The 25,310-nt window shown below is 36.7% G+C and overlaps 1 protein-coding gene and 1 long non-coding RNA gene across 2 annotated transcripts in view; one reads left to right on the top strand and one right to left on the bottom strand.

The window, feature by feature from the left end:
• Window positions 1-4,398: 4,398 nt before the first annotated feature.
• On the top strand, window positions 4,399-17,318 carry LOC121732413. Its single transcript, XR_006036367.1, has 3 exons — window positions 4,399-4,613; window positions 5,365-5,371; window positions 17,307-17,318. It is a non-coding gene; the product is annotated as an uncharacterized LOC121732413 (long non-coding RNA).
• Window positions 14,601-25,310, bottom strand: part of LOC121732412 — a 34,273-nt gene continuing 23,563 nt past the window's right edge. Inside the window, exons 3-5 of the mRNA XM_042122282.1 lie at window positions 23,992-24,300; window positions 18,249-18,363; window positions 14,601-14,758 (exon numbers count right to left, since the gene is read on the bottom strand). Of these exons, the coding sequence (XP_041978216.1) occupies window positions 14,642-14,758; window positions 18,249-18,363; window positions 23,992-24,300 (541 nt within the window). The 3' untranslated portion in view covers window positions 14,601-14,641. The remainder of the gene's footprint in view (window positions 14,759-18,248; window positions 18,364-23,991; window positions 24,301-25,310) is intronic.

Below are 25,310 nucleotides of genomic sequence, written 5' to 3'. Positions count from 1 at the left end.
TGGCCCTTAGCAAACATGATTCGTTGGTTTCACTATCGAAATTCAAAATGATAAGAGTTTGGAATTTTTTAAATAATAATATCTATGGACGCTTGACGGTTCACACCACGTCAGTCTAGCCCCGTGCTAAGTACCTGAAGGACTTGTGTTACGGGTACCAGACAACGGAAATATATTTAATACTTTTATACTAGATACATATATTTAAGATTTTTATTATATGATACACATAATTATACACATCCATGACCCAGGAACTTTGAAAACTTTTTGTTCCCTCGGCGGGATTCGAACTCGCGACCCCCGGCAGAGTAGACAGAATTATGTCGTTATGTCTATTGTGCCCCCGGCTTGAGCTACCAACATCTCACCAACTGAGCCACAGAGGTCGTCGACTAATACATTTTTTATTTTCAACTTCGTTATCGAAATTTTATGAGTGCGTTTTGATCAATAATCTTGACCTCAGTTACCTAGCTATACAGTTTATATCAATCCGCAATTTATTATTATTATTATTAGTTACAGGGTTAAGTCCATATTGTTTTAAGTACTTAATATGGCCTAGCTTTTGGATCTCCAAGATAATCCAGAATAAGTATCTACTTATTCTTAGTTATGGCCGCGCATTTTTATTTTTTTAGACCAGAATGCCTGATACCCTTTTAATTTAATGACGAATTTTACAGAAAATTAATTCATCAAGCCCCATACGCTTACCGGCGAAGGAGACACAATAGATTATCTATTGTGTCTCGTTTTCCCACGAGCAACGGGTTAATGGGGCTTATAATTATTATTCGTCTCTGAGTCAAAAGCATATAAATGCTTAATTTTAAATTTAAAATAATAGTATTTTAAAAAGATAAAACGGATTTCAAAATTGTACGTAATTAAGAATTTAAAATTCTCTATCTCAAAAACTACTGAACCGATTTTGCTGAAACTTGCACTATTCCCTAAGTTGAACAATACCTGATACAACAAAACAATAATCACTTAAATCGATATTGTAGTTAAAGAGATATGCAAACACAAACATAAAAACATACATACATACATTTATGAAAATTGGCACATTTGTTCAGACGCTGATATAGACCAACACAGGGCTTCCCAAACTTATTTGTACTGTGACGCCCTTGGAACTTTGCCATTTCCTTTACGACGCCCCTCAACCCAGTCCCCAAAAATACTTTCTAATTTTAGAACCAGCCTACATAGGTTATCATATAAATACTATTTGGATATTTATATTTTTATTAGGAAATAATGACCAAATCAAAACATAAGCATAAAAATTAAAAGAGATATTTATGAAAGATATTAACGCCAGCAAGGCTGGCTTATGTGAAGGCTGCGCTTGCTTTTCTGAGCATAGCTTCGTAAACCGGGGATTTAGACTGCCCGGGAATCCCGGGATGTATGATTGACATCGCGACGCACAGTTTAGGAAGCCCTTCTGGAAATATGACATATATACGGGTCGAATTGATAACCTCCTTTTTTGAAAAAGGAAACGAATAATAATAACTCTTAATAATAATTTAAGAACCTATTAGATTTTTTGTCCCATCACAAAATTGTACCCAGTTTTATTAGGTCACTAATCACTTTGAAGTTCTCAACTCTTGATAATAATAATAATTACTATAAACTTTTAAACACAAACTACCCCAGAACTTCGCATCCCCAGGGGGTAGTTATAACTCGCGACTTTTCTATTTTGTTTCGAATTTAACAGAACGGAAACGGACGTAGGAAGTGAGTTTAGTTCCAGATTGAATTGTTGATATTATACGAAAGGTTTTAAAACCTGGAGTTTGATTGGTAAATTAATAACAATAAAAATAATAATATTTAATATTTTGTAAAAATATCGAAAGGTAAATTTAGTTTTCATAGCCCTACGGAGGATTGGATTAAATATGTTAGGATTTTTGGCATTTTTTATTTATCTATATAAGAGTCCATATTATTTAGTGGTTAAAATTATTTGTATATAATACTTATGATAAAATATCAAACAATTTGTATTCCATGTTTTTATACCAAAAGCTCTACATGTATGCTAATAAACATAGGTTCACAATCAAGGAGTCCTAACTAACGTATGTATGTGACTACAATAGCAAGAAAACAGGCTGAACAGCTTACGTGTTACATAAATCACACTAAATTCTCGTAGCACGAGCTACGACGTAGCACAAGCTACGACGTAGCACTAGCTACGACGTAGCATGAGCTACGGCGTAGCACTAGCTACGAGGCCACGCTATCAATATGAAAGTTTAGCTAAATGATTCTCGTAATAGACTCCTAACACTATTATAATATAACTTATACAAGATGTTGTTCGCAACACCGTCGCACTTCATTTCGTTCATCATGCGTCAACCGTACTTTTTTGCGAAAAAAAAATCTATGTTCGTTTCTGTTTCTTTCCCGGAACTTAAAATATTTGATACTAGATGTCGCACGCAACTGTGTAGCGCCAAAACACGACGTTCTAAAAGAGTTAACTTCGTTAACCGATTTGGAAATAAATATTTTTGATTTTGATTTTGATTTTTGAACCCGCTTTAAATAGTTTGGGCTGTATGTATATCTCCAGTAGTCTAATCAATTCGCATACGTATTAAGAGCCTAATATGACAAAGCAATAATTTGTTGAAATAAAAAAAAACAAAAAGAAACTGTTTTTTATTTTATTTTTTATCTATTAAGTGCGGCCAAACTATTATTTATTCGAATTGCTAAATCTAGAAGGATCCAATACGAATAGCTAATTTATTCAGCTATTATTTCACAAGTCAAGTATGTATGTTTGTTTGGAACGCTCTGCATCCTAAATGACTTGGATTGGACTTGTTCGTAAATACCGTGACAGTAACAATGACAGCGACATTCGTAATTACTGTAACACTGCAGGGTACATTAAAATTCAGTCGGCCAGTTTTTCAATTACCCTCTCTCATTAGGTATATGAAATTTTTTTTTTTATGAAATAAGGGGGCAAACGAGCAAACGGGTCACCTGATGGAAAGCAACTTCCATCGCCCATGGACACTCGCAGCATCAGAAGAGCTGCAAGTGCGTTGCCGACCTTTTAAGAGGGAATAGGGTAATAGGGGAGGGTAGGGAAGGGAAGGGAAGGGAATAGTTGAGGGTAGGGGAAGGGAATAGGGTAGGGGTTAGGGGATTGGGCCTCCGGTAAACTCACTCACTCGGCGAAACACAGCACAAGCGCTGTTTCACGCCGGTTTTATTGTTACTGTCTTTCAAATATTATAATTATAAAAGTATTTAAACCAAAAATATATTAGTATATTTCAGTAACAGTCCACGCCGACTTGTGAATGGAGTTTTGCGTCCAACTCGGAAAGGCTTTTGAAGTCATTTGATGAACGTTTTATTTACAGACCTGCCAGCTATTTGCTGCCTTACGTCTGCACTCGGACAGTCCAGCGCGAAATAAATAGATATTGCGTTTCTTGTCTAGAACATATTGGAAAGTATTGATAAAGTAATTAAGTTGGTACTCCGTACGTAGGTATGTCAGAATAATTCGAAAGGTATAGTATGTATTAAAAGTGAATGGGTAATAATCTTATATATAAAATTCTCCTGTCACAATGTTAGATAGCGTACTTCTCCGAAACGGCTTTACTGATTTTAACCAAATTTTATATGCATACGATTTTATTAATCAGTGGGTCTGAGAATCGGCTACTGGATACTTTTTATATTGATAAGTACATTTGTTGAATAAATAATAGTAAATTATTACAACTCAAGATTGACGGCGACCATTGTTTGTGCGACGGGATAGCGATGTACGTTGCCATGGTGACATACTTATTTAGTCACTTCAATAAAATAATACGGGCGAAATACTTTACATGGCAAAGAAACGTTTGCCGGGACAGCTAGTTATATTATAATATAATCCATACTTCCAAACTAATATTACAAATGTGAAAGTGTGTCTGTCTGTTACCTCTTCACGTCCAAACCGCTGAACCGATTTTGCTGAAATTTGGTATGGAGATGCTTTGGTTCCGGAAAAGGACAGGATACTTTTTATACCTAAAAATGTATGATTCCAAAGCAATAAACAAATTTTGGCGCTACACAGTTGCGTGCGACATCTAGTATCAAATATTTTAAGTTCCGGGAAAGAAACAGAAACGAACATAGATTTTTTTTTCGCAAAAAAGTACGGTTGACGCATGATGAACGATTGTCAATATTTGTTCCATAGTTTGTTCAAACAAATCGTACAACCCTGATGGAGGCCTGTATACGCTAATAATAATAAGCTGACTTAACTCTATGCAGGCCACTTCTATTGTCCGTTCAGCAGAAAGACTTACAATATCTTTACGTTCCTTATATTTCAAATTATTTCTAATTAATATTAAAGAGCCACCTCTGATGGCGTTTTTTCTACTGAACGAACTTGCTACTTGGTGATCATGGAGATTGAAAATGAGTTCATGTTCCCTAAACCAGTGTTCTGAAATACAAATAATATCAATATTAAACTCTTTTAGAAACAACTCAATTTCAAGCTCTTTACCTACCATTCCTTGTAAATTCTGATGCACCAAGTTAAATTCATACTTATTACTGTTATTTATTTTCCTTGTATTACTTTTGGGTGGATTTTGTACAAGTAAACTATTTGTGCAAGAGGCATTCTCTATTGTCTTATTATCTAAATTAAATAATTTGTTGGAACATATTCCAACTCGTTACTACTATAACACTGTTCAATAGAAGCCGTAGTTAAAATTTTATTATTTGGAATATTTTCCAAGTTGTTACTAAATGTCATATATTATGACTAAACTGCTCAATAGAAGCAGCTGATGTCTTACTAGCCAAGTACTTGGCTGAGTTCAAATATAGAAAAGTTGATAGCGTACTAGCTATAAGCATGGGCGTACCGAGGGGGGGGCTGCTGCCCCCCCCCCCCCCCCCCCCCCCCGGATCATGTTGACGTCCCTACGAGGGCTGCTATTTATGTATCCGGAACTGGCCACAAGTTACAATGTTACAAGTTACAAGGCTTACAAGAACAATATTTAAAAAGTAATTACAACATTTGAAAATAGAACTCTTTGGTTGAAGAATACATTTTGTTTCATGTGACTGTCAATTATTTTTCCATTGTGGCGTCATTTTGAAAATTGCGTGTCTTCATTTGCCATGGATTTAACGCGTGAACATTTTCGTGCAATGATTTACTACGATTTTCAGCGTAGGCTAAATCAACAACAGTGCTTTATTCAACTCACCGCAACTTTTGGAGATGAAGCACCATCAAAAACCACTGTTTATCACTGGACGTACAGTGAGTTTAATCGTGGGCGGTCTATGCTCACGGATGAAAATAAAGAAGGTCGCCCAAAAACAGCTGTTGTCCCACAAAATATAGATGCTGTGCGGGAACTAATAATGCGTGATCGTCATGTTACATATCGCGAGATAGAGGCGTCCTTAGGCATAAGTATGACGAGCATACATAAGATATTACACGAACATTTGGCTGTAAAAAAAATATGTTCGCGTTGGATTCCGCACAACTTGACAATCGATCAAAAACGGGCTCGTGTCGATTGGTGCAAAAAAATGATAAAAAAATACAACCGTGGTACGTCAAAAGCCGTTTATAATATCTACACAGGTGATGAATCTTGGATCTATGCATATGACCCCAAAACTAAACAACAGTCAACGGTGTGGGTGTTCCAAGATGAGCCGAAACCAACAAAAGTTACTCGTGCAAAAAGTACTTTGAAGCAAATGGTCGCCTATTTTTTTGGAATTAATGGACATGTGGCTACAGTGCCATTAGAGAATCGTAAAACGGTTAATTCTGAATGGTATACGACCATTTGTTTACCAGAAGTCTTTGAAGAAATAAGAAAGGACAACCGACAACGCAGAATCATATTACATCACGACAATGCTAGCTGTCACACCTCAGCTGAAACAACTCAGTTTTTGGAGGGTCAAAAGATCGAATTGACTGGTCATCCGCCGTACAGCACTGATTTGGCACCTAACGATTTCTTTTTATTTCCATACGCGAAGAACAAATTACGTGGTCAACGTTTTTTGAGCCGCGAAGAGGCTGTTGATGCGTTCAAAATGCACGTTTTGGAGATACCTCAATCAGAATGGAAAAAGTACTATGAAAATTGGTTCCAGCGTATGCAAAAGTGTGTCGATCATCGCGGCGAATATTTTGAAAAGCAATAAAACCATATTAAATGATATATGTTTGTTTCTTTTTTTAATTCCGGATACATAAATAGCAGCCCTCGTACTAAGTATATTATCTAGTACTTTCATCTATAAAAATAACGATTTTTTGCCATTTGTTTGCAATACAACTAAAAATTATTATTTTTTTATTCTTTATAAACACATAGCTTATAAAAAATCTGATTTGCCACCCCCTGGCCCAGAATCTGCGTAATTTGCCCCCCCCTGGCCCAGAACCTGGGTAATTTGCCCCCCCCTGGTCTAGAACCTGGGTACGCCCATGGCTATAAGTCTACAAAAATAAAAAGATAAAAAGAAACAATAGGTTAATATCAGACTAGACAGAATATGATACTCTCCTAGAGTAACAAAAGTTATTTTGTAAAAATATCCCTTCTTTTATATTCAACTGAGCAATAAGAAGTATATTTGTATGCATGGTGCGTTTTTAGAATTTTTCACAACTAATTTAATCGAACCGGAACCGGCTTTAACTAACTTTTCATACAAAATTAGTGTGGATTGATAAAAAGTTATTAAGTCGTGGAATCCTTATCAGAACACTTCAGCTCGGTGGCTCGGCGGGCGGTGGGAAAATTGAAAATTTGTGGAATTACTTTCGGACATTTCAGCATTGTAACTATGATTTTGTTTATAAAACCCCATGCAGATCTGTGACATGATATTATAGGTCTACCAAAATCTGATGGCAAAAAGTGAGAAAATAAATTGACTCTAGCAATACCGGGGTATTTGGAATAAAACATTTTGATCCTTTTTTTTCTTACAGCGGCTTATTCTGTGTGTGAAACATGCAAATATAAAAATTTATCCAATGATCAATCATCAAGGGTATTTTTTGAAAATATGCCATCAGATCATTACTCAGAGACATTTGAACATAATTTAACTTCAATTTAATGAAATTTGACATACAGTGTATGGAGCCTATGTCAAAATCTTAATTTAATTACAGTTACGTAATTATTTGTCGTCTCTGAGTGTCAATGTGTCTGACATTAGCGTGATTTCGGTTAACCTGAAGTGTTAAAACAATACTTCAAGCAAGCTTTACATTAAACTCAATTTGTGTTAAGCAAGTTTTGTTGCTGGGAAAAGGGCAGAGTTTTCCTGCCGGTGGTCATTCATTGCAACCAAACCAGTTCCACAGGAGTATTTTTATAGAGCCCAAGTGTGTGCGCAGCACACAAGAACACTCTCTCTTTCTCATAACCCAGTGGGACGGCTGACCGACAGCGAGAGATGATCATCTTACTTGTCAGACAATCGGGTGATTAGTGATTAGCCTGCGTCTTCCTTTTCAACGCGGGTATCGAACTCATGACCTCCAAGTCTACACTCTACAGTCTAAACTACTGGACCACGGAGGCATTCTGAAAACAACAAATGAGTTTTATTTTAAAATATACTACATATTATTGAGAAGCTGGCATCTCGTCTATTTTAGAGGCTTTTTTATCAAACTCTCGAGCCGACTTTGTATACCTAGAACGAGACTTCTAGTCTAGACGCGATATTACCAAAATAATTTGCCAAAAATACCTTTTTATATTAATGACATATAAAAATTGTAATTTCTCTTAAACGTTTACAATTTACATCCATTTATCACCCAAATATGAATATTTTGGCAGTTACACGCCACTTATCTGATCATGTTGAGTGTGGGGAAGTCTGTAATGGCTCTTCACAATAATTGCGAAATAGGTACGAATTATTCTAATCACTAATATAAATATGATGAATCCGTTTTTTGTCAAATTTGGCTAACACATTGAAAAGATTGTACAATATTAAGGGCCTGTTTCACCACATTCTGATAAAGTGCCGAATAGGCTATTCACAGCTTTTCTATCAGATTCTCTATACTTCATCTGCCAAGTTAAGTGGTGGATAGCCTATTCGGCACTTATCAGGAAGTGGTTAAACAGGCCCTAAGTATCAACAATCTTTTCTCGTATGCAAGTTTTAAGATTTTATTTGGCCAAAAATATTCTAAGTGTTTGCAAAAAAGTGTCTGTTTGTTACTTACATCTTAATTCTTCAATGGCTAGACCAGTAAATATGAACTCGGCATGAAGAATCACTGGACCCTGGGAGAGGTCATTATTATGATTGTTTTTTTTTTTTGTTTTATCACGAAAAACTGAACAGTGCCCGCGCAATACAAATTTTCGCGCAGAGAAGTAGCGCATTTATGTACATTGTAGACTGTACAGCCTGTGGTGTTAATAAATGCGCTATTACTATCTCCAGCAATTGATTTGAGTATAAGGTAATTCATTTTAGTGTATTTGGTTATTTAGAGTCTGGTCCAGAAAGAATTATTGTAGTAAGAATCGCAGTAATAGTCGGAACGAATTACCGCATCTAGTATGAAACACCACAACTGTACAATATAATCTACACCTACACCTACTCGCTACACGCCTACACACTAATTACGGATTATATGCCTAGTTGCCTACATAATACATTTCACAGCTTCATCTAGATCTAGTTATGTATCTGAAGTCCTGGGTTTTCTTCGGTGGGAAATAAAACATTTTTTTTTATGAAATAAGGGGGCAAACGAGCAAACGGGTTACCTGATGGAAAGCAACTTCCGTCGCCCATGGACACTCGCAGCATCAGAAGAGCTGCAGGTGCGTTGCCGGCCTTTTAAGAGGGGATAGGGTAATAGGGGAGGGTAGGGATGGGAAGGGAAGGGAAGGGAATAGGGTAGGGGATTGGGCCTCCGGTAAACTCACTCACTCGGCGAAACACAGCGTAAGCGCTGTTTCACGCCGGTTTTCTGTGAGAACGTGGTATTTCTCCGGTCGAGCCGGCCCATTCGTGCCGAAGCATTGCTCTCCCACGTATAAATACTTGGAATTACATCAAACTTTCCACGTTATTTGTCTTTGTGTCGTGTTTTTATGTAGGTACGACTTGAAATGTCCAAATTATTGAATACTTTTTTTATTATTTAAAGCGAGTGTTATTTATCACTGTAGATTTTACCCAGACTGTCATGACTGGCTGGTAATCAATAAAATTGTTTTTAGGGTTCCGTACCCAAAGGGTAAAACCGGGACCCTATTACTGAGACTTCGATGTGATTTTGTAAGTCTGTCTCCAGGCTGTATCTCATGAACCATTGTATCTCAAGAACCGCTGTAGCTAGACTTCTGAAATTTTCACAGATTGTATATTTCTGTTGCCAGTGCTATAACAACAAATACTAAAAACAAATCAAAATTAATATTTAGGGGGGTCCCATACAACAAACTTGATTTTTTGGCTATTTTTGCTCATTATCAATAATGTTAATAAGTAGGCACTAGAAAGTTGAAATTTTCACAAAATCCTTAATAATGTTACTCATGTGTATATTGTATTCTTTGTATAGAAACAAAGAACACGGTACGGAACCCTTCGTGCGCGAGTTCAACTCGCACTTGGCCGATTTTTTAAAAAATCTGTGAATACGTAGTTGAGTGTACCATTGTTTATTGTTGGTATACGTTTAAAAACATTATGAAAAAAACCAATAACCCTTTTATTTTGATGCTAGTTAAACTATTATGGTAGAGGACCTTGTAAGATAAAAAGCAAATATGAACAAAAAATTAATCTTTATTAATTGTATTACAATTTTGTTTTAAATGATTTAACATTGAGTACATATTCTACAACATTTCTATGAAATGTCTAGGATTATATACAATGATTACTTATTATATACAAAATAAAGTACAAATTATTATTTAATAACAATCATTACCTATTGAAGATTTTAATAATTCTAAAACTATTCATTTGGTACATAACATTCATTCAGAAACTTTACAACACATTTTCTCACTTCACATTTATTAAATTTAGAATTTTTTAATCTTTTTTTTTTATCTATATCAAGTAGTTAAGAGGGCGACGAACCCCAAAAATCAAACATTGTCCTTCTCTCTTCACACTCACGCCCGTATTTCATATGCCAGGTGAAAAAGAACGACGCGGATTCATCGCCAAATTAGTTTTTTCTCAATAACTCGATAAATATACAACATTTTTTAAATCCGCTAGGTCGATCTTTCAATGAAAGAATTTTATACAATGTGTTAAAATATTAACTTAGTTCAATGCACGGTTACGGCAATAAATGAAAAATTCGTGAAAATTAGATGCATCTTTGTGATTTTTTTCTATCGAGAAAATTTTAAGATATCGTGTTTTTGCTCAGATCGAATTCTCGGAAATATAATGTAGTATCTAATTTTAGAAAATGAAACAATTTTCAAGTATAAAAATGAATTATAAAATCGACACTTTAGGGTTAATCGCCCCCTTAAGAACAAGAACAATGTCTTAAGACAAATAATAATTAAAGGTATATTGGTATATTTATCAATAAAGCAAACATTTACACACGTCACAGTACACTAAAACTTGCGTTATAATAATTAAAGTAATAACTTTTATGACTTGTTAAGATTAACAGTATTAATAATAATAATTTGATACGATATATTTTATTACATATAAATGATAATAATTTTAAGACTCCACATAAGCATTTCGATATGTTCTTTTAGGTAGAGACTAAATATATATTTTTTTAAGTCAATAATCCAACTCTTATTAGCAACTTATTCGAATACGTCTTTTAATAGCAACAATTGAAACAATTTGAAATCAGCTGTCTTTAGTCGATGACCCTAGAACCAAACAATAATTTGTTTTATTAATACTTAGTAAGTATACAGGATGTAACAAAAATAAGTGATAATACTTTAGGGTGTGTACGTGTTCCTTGTAGAGAGTTCACTGTGAAAGTAGCAGCGCTGAAAGGCCAAAAATTTTTTTCACTTTTGTATGGGGAAACTCGTGACGCTCGGGCCATTGCCCATACAAAAGTGAAAAAAAATTTTCGTCTTTCAGAGCTGCTACTTTAACAGTGAACTCTCTACAAGGAACAGGTACACACCCTAAAGTATTATCACTTATTTTTGTTACACACTGTATAAGTATCTAATATATTTCTGAGTTACAGTTTTCCACTTACTGCTGCACTCAGAGACGAACAATAGTATCTTATCAATTAAAAACATAGGTAATCTATACATTCCTTAATACATAACATACAATCTATCACAGAATATATGAGCTACGCATAATTTAAAAGAATATTCAACTTTTTACAGCTAATAGGTCTTTTCACAAGTCCTTAAGGACTAAATTGCAACACTCGAAGCATAGTAAAAGGAGGGGAAGTAAGTTATCTTCATACAAAGGCACCGCGCGCGGCTTGTATGTGTGCGCCATAGTATCAATGCGTCGCCACGTACGGCACACAACAAAATCTCGGCGTGTTTTAAAGGCTGGTACCACAATAGACATAACTACCAGTAGTTCGACTGCAAAGAAGCGGACAGGTTTCAATATCTGTCAAATTCGTCGGGTTTAACTAGGATTATGAACGGAATGTGCCTCGCGCTGGCTGATATAATTTATTTTTAAATATTTAAAATAAAGATTTCAAAATTGGATTCAGACAATTTTAATCGCATGTGCCAAAACACAAACAACAATACGACCAAAGAGGAACAAGTCCATCGAATATGTCATATTTTTAAATTCGTAGGTAACAAGTTAACAACCCTAGCGACGATTTTCGTCATAATATGTCAAATTTAAAAATTTCAACATCAGTTCTAAGTCGACATACTCTATCATTCTGTCTACTCTACTGGTACCGCCGAGATTTTGTTGTGTGCCGTACGTGGCGACGCATTGATACTACGGCGCACACATACAAGCCGCGCGTGGTGCCTTTGTATGAAGATAACTTACTTCCCCTCCTTTTACTACGCTCGAAGCATGTACAACACGTATATTACTGTATGTAAGGAAACTTATTAAAAATTAAGCAATAGTTACAATTTTTCACTAACTTAACCCTTTTTAACAATAAAAAAGATCTACATAATATTATGTCACCAGTATACAGACCATAAAGTTAATAATATACCTAGCGGAATAGAGCAACAATCTCGAGCTGTCAAACGAAACCGAAATTGGTTTACATCTGTGAGTAAAAATATGTGTACGTATACACTTACACAAGCATGATTGAATATGAATTCTATGAGATTAAATTGTCTACGTGTGGCACGTGCCGACTGCACGTCAAAAAAAGAGTGCTGTTGTCATGTATCACACGTCGCTTTTTACCACGCAGTGTTACTGATAGTGACATCTCGCTTGCTCAGGCCTTTGTTTCTCTATTCCGCTAGTATATTATCTTTATGATACAGGCTAATAAAAATATGCAAACAATGCATCAGCTACACAATGCATACCTAGTCAACAACATTAGAAAATAGAAAAAAAATTACGGTACAGCTCTATCCATTATGCAATTACTTTAGTAGCGTAACGGACAAGGACATAACATTATTAAACGTATACGCAGTGTAGATCTTTTTATTAGCAGGGGAACTAAAATATTGAAATGTTCGTACGGTAAACTACTTATTAATGTTCATTACAAAAATAAACTCAAAACTTTTTCATAGTTTCAGGAAGACTAGACTAAATCCATTTGAAATGCCAATAATTTCATTTAACTCTTGCCGACCAAGGTCTAAGGGTTAGTACACACCCAAACGAGACGTGACAATGCGTTATGCGAAATACCGACAATTTCTTGATCTGGCGTTAACTGACCCAAAGACCGAGTAACAACCTACACTAATTTCGAAGTGAAACTTCTTTAGATGTAGTAGGTACCTACGATTAAAATTTCATGGTAACGCGGCTCGCGTTTTTATTTTTAAACCGACTTCTAAAATGGAGGTTCAATGTTCACTTGTGAATATTGTTTGTGATAAAAGAAGTTTCACTTCTGTGCCGTGTACTCTGTACAGCTTTATAGACTATGTTTAACAATATAATCATTTATTAATAACCAGATAATATTAATCTCAATTTTACCAAACATGCCTTACAAATATATTGCCTTCCAATCTTTCTACTAGCATGCAAAAGGGCATGGCATTTTGCAGGTGACTGACTGACTTTGACAGGAAACGTGCAAAAAATTCATTTCTTAAACAAGATGGCGACGTGATTCTGATTTTGGCAACGTGCCATAGAATCCTTGCAGAGCTGTACTGCCAAGGTCTTATGATCCTTCCACAGCTGTACTGCAAAGGTCTTATATGGTTTTCTAAGACATAATAATATAAGACATTTGCTACAGTGATAGCATAAGTGTAAAACAGCCATTTCTTAAGGTGGCTTTCCCGTCTACGCGGCATGTAACGCCGCAAAGACGTCGCGCTGCGAGGATCGGAGGGCCACCTTTACCTCACAAGATGGCGGCGTGATTCTGATGTTGCACCACGAAACCGTTTTTAGACTCATACAATCGTACGAGAATGCCGCGTCCTGCTTTAACAAACGTGAAATGACGTTGTTAGAGCAGGATGCAGCATTCTCATCCGATTGTTTGAGTCTCAAAACGGTTTCGTAGTAGGCCTACTGATTTCGACAACGTGCCAAGAGTTCCTTGTAGGTTTGTGCGACAACGATCTCAATATCTACAGAGTGCAATTAAACCTTCCTGCCAAATTTTGATAAAATAATCCTTGTTAAAAATAAAAATACTCTTTTTTTTTTCTTTCATAATCACTCAGTACTAAAATGTTGAGAAATAGCTTCAGAAAGTTATCCTAAAAAACACTACAATTAATGGACACGACGCGTCGCCCGCGCGTGATGTGACCCCGCGCGCGCGCCTCCCCCCGCGTTACCCCCTCTTATTCCCCCGCATCGCGAGTGACCGTTCTGCAACGATTTTAAATAGGATAACATATGTCATTGAAAAAAAAATAACACCCAATTTTTTTGGTTAAATGGACTCTCCTAGTGATACCTAAGCCCTGGAAAAATTTTGGCAGGAAGGTTTAATTGCACCCTGTATAATCGTCTTTCCCTGGAAAATGACGATTATCTCGCTACTAGCCGAGTGACCGTTCTGCAACGATTTTAAATAGGATGACATATTATGTCATTGAAAAAAATTTACACCCAATTTTTTTGGTTAAATGGACTCTCCTAGTGATACCTAAGCCCTGGAAATTTTTTGGCAGGAAGGTTTAATTGCACCCTGTAAAATGACTTTCCCTGGAAAACGACGATTACGGATTACCTCGCTACTAGCATTTAAGTGTGAAATAATTTACGTATATTCTAATCACAATCTCTAGCTCAGTTAGCTACATTAACGGGACTTAGGACATAAATTATGTACATTCCAGTGAGTTTTCATTGTACTACTATATTCGGTATCATTAAGGATTTACGCTGGCGCCAGTACTGTGTACACAAAAATAACTAACGTGGCAAGAGGCAGGGTGGGGGTTGACGCCGCTCCCGAGACGCCGCACTCTAGCCCGCGGTAGTCCAGGCAGAAACTCTGAAAAGAGAGAACAATCGTTACATTTTAATATTATTAACTTATTTTGACGACCTCTGTGGCTCAGTGGTGAGCGCGTTGGTAGCTCAAGCCGGGGGTCGCGAGTTCGAATCCCGCCGACGGAACAAAAAAGTTTTCAATGTTCCCGGGTCTGGATGTGTATTAAATATGTGTATAATATAATAAAAATCTTAAATATATGTATAGTATAAAAGTATTAAATATATTTCCGTTGTCTGGTACTTGTAACACAAGTCCTTTAGGTACTTAGCACGGGGCCATTATTATTTCTAAGAATATGAGTTACTTATTTCTAAGAATAGAGTGAGGTTGTACTGTGAGAAGTTGACTCATAGATAGGCGGCCTGCGTAATTCGGTTGCGCTATATCAAATCTAGCCGACATATTATCTCTACTAACATTGAGCCCCCGCAGACTTTCTATCGGCCGATATAGTCAATTGGTCGGGTTGGGCTGTTAGTCTGTTAGCGCGCACACTAAGCCAACTATATATCTTAGAATATCTATGGACGCTTCACACCACGTCAGTCGGGCCCCGTGCTAGGTACCTGAAGGACTTGTGTTACGGGTACCAGACAACGGAAATAGACTAAACAGTTGGGTCGGTGGTGAGTGCCCAGACTAGACACTAGACAACAGTCGGTCGATTGTTCTTGCACGATCTCATTCACAGCGATGGATTTTTGAGTGGAAAATTTTACACGATTCGGATTTCTGCCCAGTCGGCCGACCAAACAATCGGCGATGTTCTATCTACCTAAGTTTAGGGCTATACCAGCAACTAGAGAAAAGGAAGAGTTCCAGTCTTGTTGTCTTAGTAGAATTACGTTGCAAACTTAACTTAATACTGACTTAAGTTTTATCCATAGAGTTCTTCTGCCTGCCGAAAAAAAATAACAACAGCTGGTCTGAGGTGTCTGGGTCGAAAAGCCAGAATAAAGAGCTCTAGGTCACTTAGCTTAGCTCTAGGTCAACTTGACAGATCAAGTATGGAGAATCTATCAAAAAAGTTGTGAATAGCCTATTCGGCACTTTATCAGAAAGTGGTGAAACAGGCCCTAAGTATTTTAAAGTCGTATGTTTAAAAAGCGCCTGCCAAAAAAGTATTAGCAATGACTTAATACAAACTATAGAATTACTCAAAGGAGTCTTATGAAAGCAAAGAAGAAAACGTAAAAAAGGTTTCAACAAATATTTTTAGCCAAAACAGATATGTAGGACTATATTGTACTTATGAAGTAAAATGTAATTATTGGTCTTTGACAAATCCATCGGCGCGAGTCAGGGATCTAACGGTACATTCGCTTTACCGCACATTTCGATTAGCTTTCGAGCTTATCATGACCATCTAGGTATATCGGACGCAATTAACATTTTTGACATCAAAACAAAGCTACCTTAGCCGGCCTCTAGACGATAAATTGTATTGTCAATATCACGCTTCAATTTTATTGAACAGTTTATTTGACAATTAGATTGAAGGCGCGCGACGTTCAACATCAACCCTAGACGGTCAATAATTTTATGCAAAACGTGATATTGCGCAATAAAATTGCTCGTCTAGGGACCCGTTAAGGCTCAGGTACACAGAGACGAGACGCGACGCTGCATTCAGGCTGCAGCAGTGCAATGCGCCACGCCGTTTTTGCAATGAAATGTAAATTTTGTTTTTTTTTTCTATTCAGGTTTCTTGATGGTAACAATTCAAAGTTTAATTTTGAATTATTACCATCGAGAAACACTCGACTAGCAAATTGCAATGCATTGAACCTGTACTTGATAACGAACTTCTCGCGTAGTAGACATTATCTCTAGAAAAGTCGCTTACCATCAGGCAATTCAGTCAACATATTTAGCGATCTTACACTAAAAAATGTAAAGATTTTAACCATGAAATTCTTAACACAGCCACAGATATAAAGTACTGACACAGCCTTTACTAAATAAACAATCAGAAAAACTTGTTTATTAAAATAAATAAAATATTTCGATCCTACGCAAACAACAAACATTTATTTTAAGATTTTTTTTATTTGAACAAATAAATGATTTTCGTTTCGTAAATCACGTCAAATATTTATTTATTGGAAAATGTAATTGAGTATTGAAATCACGTTGAAATGTTGAATGTAGTATGAAAAGGGAATTTTGGACGGATATTTTTGAACTGAAAATATTACACCTTTTTTTTTTTTTTTTTATGAAATAAGGGGGCAAACGAGCAAACGGGTCACCTGATGGAAAGCAACTTCCGTCGCCCATGGACACTCGCAGCATCAGAAGAGCTGCAAGTGCGTTGCCGACCTTTTAAGAGGAAATAGGGTAATAGTTGAGGGTAGGGAAGGGAATAGTTGAGGGTAGGGAAGGGAATAGGGTAGGGGTTAGGGGATTGGGCCTCCGGTAAACTCACTCACTCGGCGAAACACAGCGCAAGCGCTGTTTCACGCCGGTTTTCTGTGAGAACGTGGTATTTATCCGGTCGAGCCGGCCCATTCGTGCCGAAGCATGGCTCTCCCACGTATAAGAGACATTATATTTACACACATATCCCGAGAACTCGGCCTTATCTTTCAAGATCGGTTTTATTTATTTAAATGAAACATCTAGTTGGGTTTATCTCTACAATGTTGCGCATTTTTGAGTCATTTGTTTTTTCCTCATAATAAGATACCAGTAATTTTGGCTATCAATAGTTTAAAATGTGCATGTGACTCAACATAATATCTAAGGTATATAATATCATTATGATCTATGCGTCAGGCTTTTTGCGTTGTAGAGCGTTTTACCAGACATGCGTAAGTCTGCAATTACAAAATATTATGACTGTACAGTGTACATTTTTTGGGTAGTTTGGTTTTTTTTTTTTAATTTTTCAAATTAATTTTACATGGTTTTGACAGCACGATTTAATATAATATATATTGTGAGCGGTAGAATGCATCATTAGAAGAAATACCTCCTACCTTGCCGAAAAAAAACGCTTCTCCTGAAAGCTAATCTCAAATAGAGAACTATTCAACTATTCATTTAATGCTTCAATTTCAAGCAATAGAAAAGAGAATCAGACAACAAAGCTCCAAGCCTCCATTATAGAATTACGTGGAAGTCCATTTAATGGATGATATTATATCAACATTTCACGTGACACTTAAATAATAATAACTCCCACACCGGTTTCAGTTACGGTGGCCGGTTTCATTGAAACCAAGCCAGTTATGCAGGAGCATTTTTTAGTGCCCAAGTGTGTGCGCAGTAACTGGCGAGAGATCAGGCGCAGAACCGACTTTTTACATACCCATCATGGATCCTTTTACTTGTCAGACAATCAGGTGATCAGCCTGCATTGTCCTAACAAAACTTGAAAATAGTGGGTTCCCAACGCGGGAATCGAATCCACGACCCCCGAGTCAAGGGCCGCGCTCTAAGCCACTGGACCACGGAGGCATTAAACACTTATAAATAAACGAACCTTAATGATATTGGAAGCCATACGGCGGAGGAATTCGCTGGTGAAGAGAGCCGCCTCGTCCCCACACGACCGCTGCACCGTCCGCTCCGAACACGTCAGGAACTCTTGGAATGAACTGCGGACAGACAGACAACGTGATAGTAGGTACTAAGTAATAATAATAGTCTATACTGTGTTGGTAGCAAACCCGACAGACGTCCTGCTGCGCGCTTTTAGATGGCAATCCGATGCCAGCTGGTTGATTTGTGAATCTAATTCTAAACCATCGCGGGCGCCACCCGAATGAATAAAAAAATCATGCAAATTGATGCGTTTACTCGTAATAGGAGTTCTCCCAACCCACCAAAAATATAAATGTAAAAAAGGAGAGCCAAGTTCAATACAAACATTGTGCTTGTCTAAGGACTTCGCCGTAAAAAGAATGGAGATTTAAATAGCTATGTCCACACTATGCAATTTCATCTTCAATTTTCGTCATCATCTTTTTATTCAACTTTCGTTTGGCATATTCAATAACTGAATGGGTCAAAATCCATCCGCGTTTGAAAGAAAAGTGTCATAGCGTCGCGGGCATGCCTCACGTGCGACGTTGACTGCGCTATAAGTGATATAACGCATGCCCTTGATGAACAAAAAAGGCACAGTGTGGACAAAGCTAATGAAGTGCCAAGTTCTATGGAAAATCGAAATATGTATTAGGAACTAAATAACAGTATGAACAAATAATAAATTGAATAGACTTTATTATTTGTTCATACTTTGCATTATTGAATATCCATAACAATGTTGCTGTTATTTAAATAATGTGAGATCTTAAAGTAGATTAGATTTAACTTGGCCAATTATCATTAAGTACATCAGTCATTTCATAAAGTAATTAAACATTTTAATTCTGATTAAAACTGGCCAAGTTAAATCTTATCTACTTTAAGATCTCACACTGACTTGACACGCTGCCGCGTGTTTTGTTGTTTCGTTGGGATTTGGGGGTTACCTCTGGATCTACTAGATACCAATTGTAATTACTTCCTGAAAAACTTGTCATCACATTGAGGGAGAGTCAATGTTAAGGACTCTGCCGAGATTTTATGGTCTGTATATTGTTACATAATATATTTACGCATGGCCATATCAGTAATAGATTGGACACAAATCGCGGATCAGCCGGAGGCCTTTGCCACAAAAAAATGAATTGAAAGAACATAACTAATACGAAATTAATCCTTTATCAGACGATACAAACTGTTTTTGTTTAAAAAAAAAACTTAATTATCTGAATTAATTTACAACCCACGCTTGCTTACATTGTCGAATAAGGAAAAAGGATATTCCGAATGTGTGGGATAAGAATCATGTTTTTAAGTGGTTTTATTTTGTTATGATGCAAGTGCGTCATACGTCATACTTATAAAAGTCATCAAGAGTTAAAATATTTACCATTTCATAAAAGGTATGGAGAACTTTTGAGTCCCGGGAAAGGATATGGGATAGATTTTAGACCGGAAAAATGTACGGTTCCCGCGCGATAAACGAATTTAGCGTAACGGAGTTGCGCGCGTCATCTAATAAATTATATAAAAACGAGCTTTTGCCCGCGGCTTCGCTCGCGTTAAAATGTATTATTATTTACAAACTTTCATCCCCTATTTTAACCCCTTGGATGTAGAATTGATCAAAATCCTTTCTTAGCGGATGCCTACGTCATATCATCTACCTGCATGCCAAATTTCAGCCCGATCCGTGCAGTGGTTTGGGCTGTGCGTTGATAGATCACCATGTCAGTCACCTTTGAGTTTTATATATATAGATAGATAGATAATATATTGCATTATTTCCACCAAGACAATGCAATTAATAGCAATGTAATAAGAAAATCATCTTTTAGTCGATAAAAATTACTCAAAAGAAAATATCGACGAGTCCTCGAAGCTGCGAATAAATTCCGCAACAAAAGAAACCGTATCTATTTGTCGCGTAATGAGCAACTGAACGAACAATTTTACTGCGAGCAAATGATTTCTGATCTTATTTCCAGACTGTTCATATCGATTGAGCAGAAAAATAGCATTGTTTTTTTTTTATCTTTTCGCTGTATGAGAGCCAGTGACGTTGAAATCCTGTGATACAACGTTTGATCACGCCGAAATAAGTGGATATTTCGTGGAATATTTTATGGTATCTTCCGCTCGTAGGGTTGCTGCTTTAACAAAAACAGGTCTTAATAAAATCGGTCAAATGCGATTCGGACTCGCGCACGAAGGGTTCCGTACTGATACAGAGCAAAAATAGGCAAAAATTGTGTTTTTTGTATGGGAGCCCCCCTTAAATATTAATTTTATTTTGTTTTCAGTATTTGTTGTTATAGCGGCAACAGATATACACAATCTGTGAAAATTTTGGAAGTCTAGCTATAGCGGCTCTTGAGATACAGCCTGGAGACAGACAGACGGACAGACAACGAAGTCTTAGTAATAGGGTCCCGTTTTAACCCTTTGGGTACGGAACCCTAAAAGTATAATAAAATATCTACCCTATCATATTGTAGAAAATATGATTGTCGACTTCTTCAGAGATATTTTTTCTAAACTAGTTGACGCCCGCACCTGCGTTGCGCCAAAATACGTTTATAACGCGGGAACCGTACATTTTTCCGGGCTAAAAAGTATCCAATGTCCTTTCCCGTGACGCAAATTACTTCAATACTAAATTTCAGCAAATTTCAGTTCAGCGTTTTGAGCGTGAAGAGGTAACAGACAGACACACTTTTCAATTTTACACATTTATAATATTAGTATGGTTGCGTAAAATGTAGGTAGATGCCGTAACGTACGGTCTACTCCAGGTACGAAATGGTTTCTCCATTATAAGATTTTGATTTGATTCCGCACTCGTTCTAACAAAAATATCTTTTGAATTTAATTTCGGCATTGATCCTTCAATCAACTTATTGAGGCCAATAAATTGTAATTTAATGAGACCAATGAAGTTCACAATTTCAATATTGAGTATGATACGGCTTTAGGGCTTCCTATTAATTACTTTTATAATGCAAAACATACAAATGTTTAATGATTATTTCCTTTAATTTAAGGATATAAGGTCAAATTCCGTACCTACTACATCCAATTAAATTATGAAAGTACTAAATATGTAAAAAATTGGACACCCAGACACTAATTATTAATTATAATGTTTTTTATAATAGATTTTTAAAGAACTATTCGATATTTAATTATTATTGAAAAATGTTTTGTTGTAATTTGACTACCGCAAATGGCGGCCAAGAAAGCTCGGCAAAGCTTTAAATGCAGGTGGCAAAAAAAGGAACTAACGCTGGCACATACAAAAACGACATATTTGACAGTTCTTCTTTACCAGCATAGCTAGCACAAGCACGTAGACAAACGAAAGAAACTAAATTTTGACAGTTTTACCGGAAAAACATTGGAGTAAAAGTTTCTTTCGTATCTCGATATCTTTCGCTTTTGAAAATCTATATGTCAAGCATGACGATCCGCTTTTGACATTTAGTATCTTGATTCTGTTTTTATTTTTATTATGGCACTTGGCTATAAAACCATGGCCAGTGTCGAGTTAATGGCGGCAAATTCAAAAAATCGATGAATAGCAACCCTGTCTATAGCCGGAATTATAGTTTTGATCTACAAACTACGAATAATAAAGTTCTTTAGTTTTTATTATTCGTATTTCGTACATCAAAACTATAATTCCGGCTATAGACAAGGTTGCTACACGCCGATTTTTTTAATTTGCCGCCATTTACTTGACACTGGCTATGGTTTTATAGCCGAGGTGCCATAATTAAAAAAAAGAACCAAGAAACTAAATGTCAAAAAAAAATAATTGCCGTTGCTTTAATGGTTGCTATGGAAAGAGTTTCTTGTCTTTGTCCACTGAAACTCAAGTCGATGGGTGGTGCCATGCTCGGGAATAAGATATGTAGACATGGGAAAGAAACTGCCATTACTTTCTTCCGAAGAATCGACTGGGAAATCCCGTGCTAGCTACGCAGCAGCGCCGCCGCCCAAGTTCATATAAAGTCTTGTCGCACCATTCGAAGGATAATTTTGATAAATTTCAATTTGAAATATTTCCTCAGAATTACCGGTGAACCCACTTTTTTTTGGGCTTAAAAAATCGCAAATCGTACAAAGAAATTAATAAGCAGTTTTTTAGCTGTTTATCTTTGATACAAAGTTCCCAATTCTGACGAATTCTCAAAAATTTTAACACTTCCGGCAAACATTACGTGTGATAAATGGAAATTTTAAAATGAATTATTTCACGTAACTTGTCGGTAAGGTATTAATTTTTTGGTATCAATCGATGCAGGATGTTTTATTCTACTATATATTTCGAATTTAGGTCAGAATCTTTGAATTTATAAATGTTATATACATCCTTAAATTGGTATAATTACCCTCTTAACTGTTTTACATCTTAGTTTCTCCATTTCTAGCAATTTTTTTATAACATTGATTGATTTTATACAACTGTACTCAACACGATAATACGTCTTATTGCAATAGTAACATAGGGACTTGCTACCAACTTGTCTATACTCGATTTACACTCGCGCGCGAGCCACGAGACGAGCCGCGAGACGCGCCGCGAGCCCTGAGTGTAGGCTCGCGTCGGGAGCGATTTCCAAAGGAGCTCGAGGGGGACGCGAGCTTTGTGTTTACACTCGCGCTTCGACGCGAGCTGCGAGACGCGCCGCGAGCCGAGCCACGAGACGCGAGTATAAATCTCGTATCACATGACTATATGTCACGTGAGTCATGACTACTCGTTTGCATAAGAGGGTAGATAATTATTTTTCAGTCTTTCATATTCATATCGTCAAAATGCAAGCAGTTTCCAGCATATAACTTCATTTAATAGAAAACAAACGGTAACTTTACGCTCAGGCATGAGTAAAGCACTATTTTACATATCATGCTCATTTCAGTGCATTCAGTGAGTTAGTACTTCGTCGTAAATACTTTGTTGGAAAACTTTACGGCCAACTCCTTTGAACTCTCTGATCTGTTGAGTCCGAGTTTATATTAAATTTTAAATTCACAAGGAATATAAGAGTCGGTATTCAAATGAATTATAGCGCCAAGATGCTTATTATGGCATCTTATTGGACGAGTCAAGTATTTGAAAAGAAATCTTTATTTGATCTCGTTAGTATATAAACCAGGCTACTGGAAGCAAAGCTTATATCGTAGTTAATGATATCAATTATGTTTTCCAGATGCCTTAATTAAGAAAACATATTTAAATACTGTTGCAAAATTTCGACTGTCCTGTATTGTTTTTTAGCCCCACGTTGGGCACCAATTTTAGATGGTGCTTAAATAGAACCTGTTAATTTTTTTATATAAAATAAGGGGGCAAACGACTAACGAGCAAACGGGTCACCTGATGGAAAGCAAATTCCGTCGCCCATGGACACTCGCAATATCAGAAGAGCTGCAGGTGCGTTGCCGGCCTTTTAAGAGGGGAGAAGGGGAGGGTAGGGAAGGGAATAGGGGATTGGGCCTCCGGTAAACTCACTCACTGAGCGAAACACAGCGTAAACTCACTCACTGAGCGAAACACAGTGAGCCCGTGGTATTTCTCCGGTCGAACCGGCCCATTCGTGCCAAAGCATGGCTCTCCCACGGCTAAATCAAATATTAATTGCTGAATGTATCAACGGGGAAAATAAAAACAAAATAATAAATTTGCTTACCAACAAACCGTCCTCAAATGATCTTCATGACTAGTAGCGACATCAGTGTTGTACTGATCCTTCTTCTGATGGCCGCTCAGCGCCGTTAAAGTCACTTCATACTTTCTGCTACAGACCTCGTACTCCGGCCTTACATTCTTCACGCATACTGCATGCCTTAAGTACTCGTCCTGGTAATTACCACGTGTACACAGATCCTGCACCACATCTCTGATGCCTGCGTAGATTTTCCTGAACATTTCCTGTTCATTCTTCTCCATGCAAACTTCTGTGTAGTTGTCTATGCATCTTATGCCAGCTTGCAGCTCTCTGAAACAAAATCGAATCATGTAATCTGGAATATGAAAAACTTTTTAAAATCTGCCACGTGGTAGTGGTTAAGAACTTAAGACCTGAGAACCAGATACTAATTCTTTATTTTTTATCATTTAAACTCGCATCATCTTAATTTTTTTATCATTGAAACTCATAACATCTAAACTCTAAACTTCTCTATTATTAGTAGTACATAATGTGATCATAGAACGAAACCCAACAGCGTAAGCACAATCTTATTCGATAGTTGTTCTTAGTGCCTTCAGATTCATTAAGCCAGAAATCAAAATCGCCAGCGTCAGTTCATTAGTGAAATCGCCGCAACTTCAGTAACTTATAATAACGAAGTACACAACACAAGCGTACAAGTAAGTCCAAACAATAACTCGGTTGATACAGCTGTACAAACTTAGGCTTCATTGGCTATTCAGCGGTCCAATCAAGCGTTGGTAACTTGGACATTTGGACCAGCTTCAAATTACAATTTATTACAAACAAGAACGCTAAATGGGGAGCTAGCCGCTGGGTCGGAATTCTTCTTCAATTCAGAAAGGACCAAGGACTAGTTGCATGACTTCGTCGCGTCAAATTCATTTATAGCGCAGGTACGATACATTTTTCCGGGATAAAAACTACCCTATGTTACATATTATATACCCTAACTAGTAACTACCCTCACAAAATGTCATAATCATAGAATGTATTAAAATAGGGTTTACAGACGTATACTTGAAGAGAATATTCGTTTGGAAATAGATTTAAAATTATTCTCGAGTTAACAGCTGATATCTTTAACTTTTTCAGGAGACCAACAACATTTTTGGTAAAAGTTTTCACTATGTGAAAATCACTTTGATTATAATGTTAAACACCTGACAAAAAAACTGGTAAGTACATATAACTCCGGTGCCAGAAGCGGAAAAACTTAATGAACAAGAATTATCTATCGATAATATCAAACAAAAAGTTGGTTACTGCTCCGTCGCAGGCCGTAGCCCGGAGCT

This window comes from Aricia agestis, chromosome 12 (genome assembly GCF_905147365.1).
Source record: "Aricia agestis chromosome 12, ilAriAges1.1, whole genome shotgun sequence".
In the NCBI taxonomy this organism is placed as follows: Eukaryota; Metazoa; Arthropoda; class Insecta; order Lepidoptera; family Lycaenidae; genus Aricia; species Aricia agestis.
Note: the sequence above shows the minus strand (reverse complement) of the source record. Positions and strands in the feature narration are given on the sequence as shown.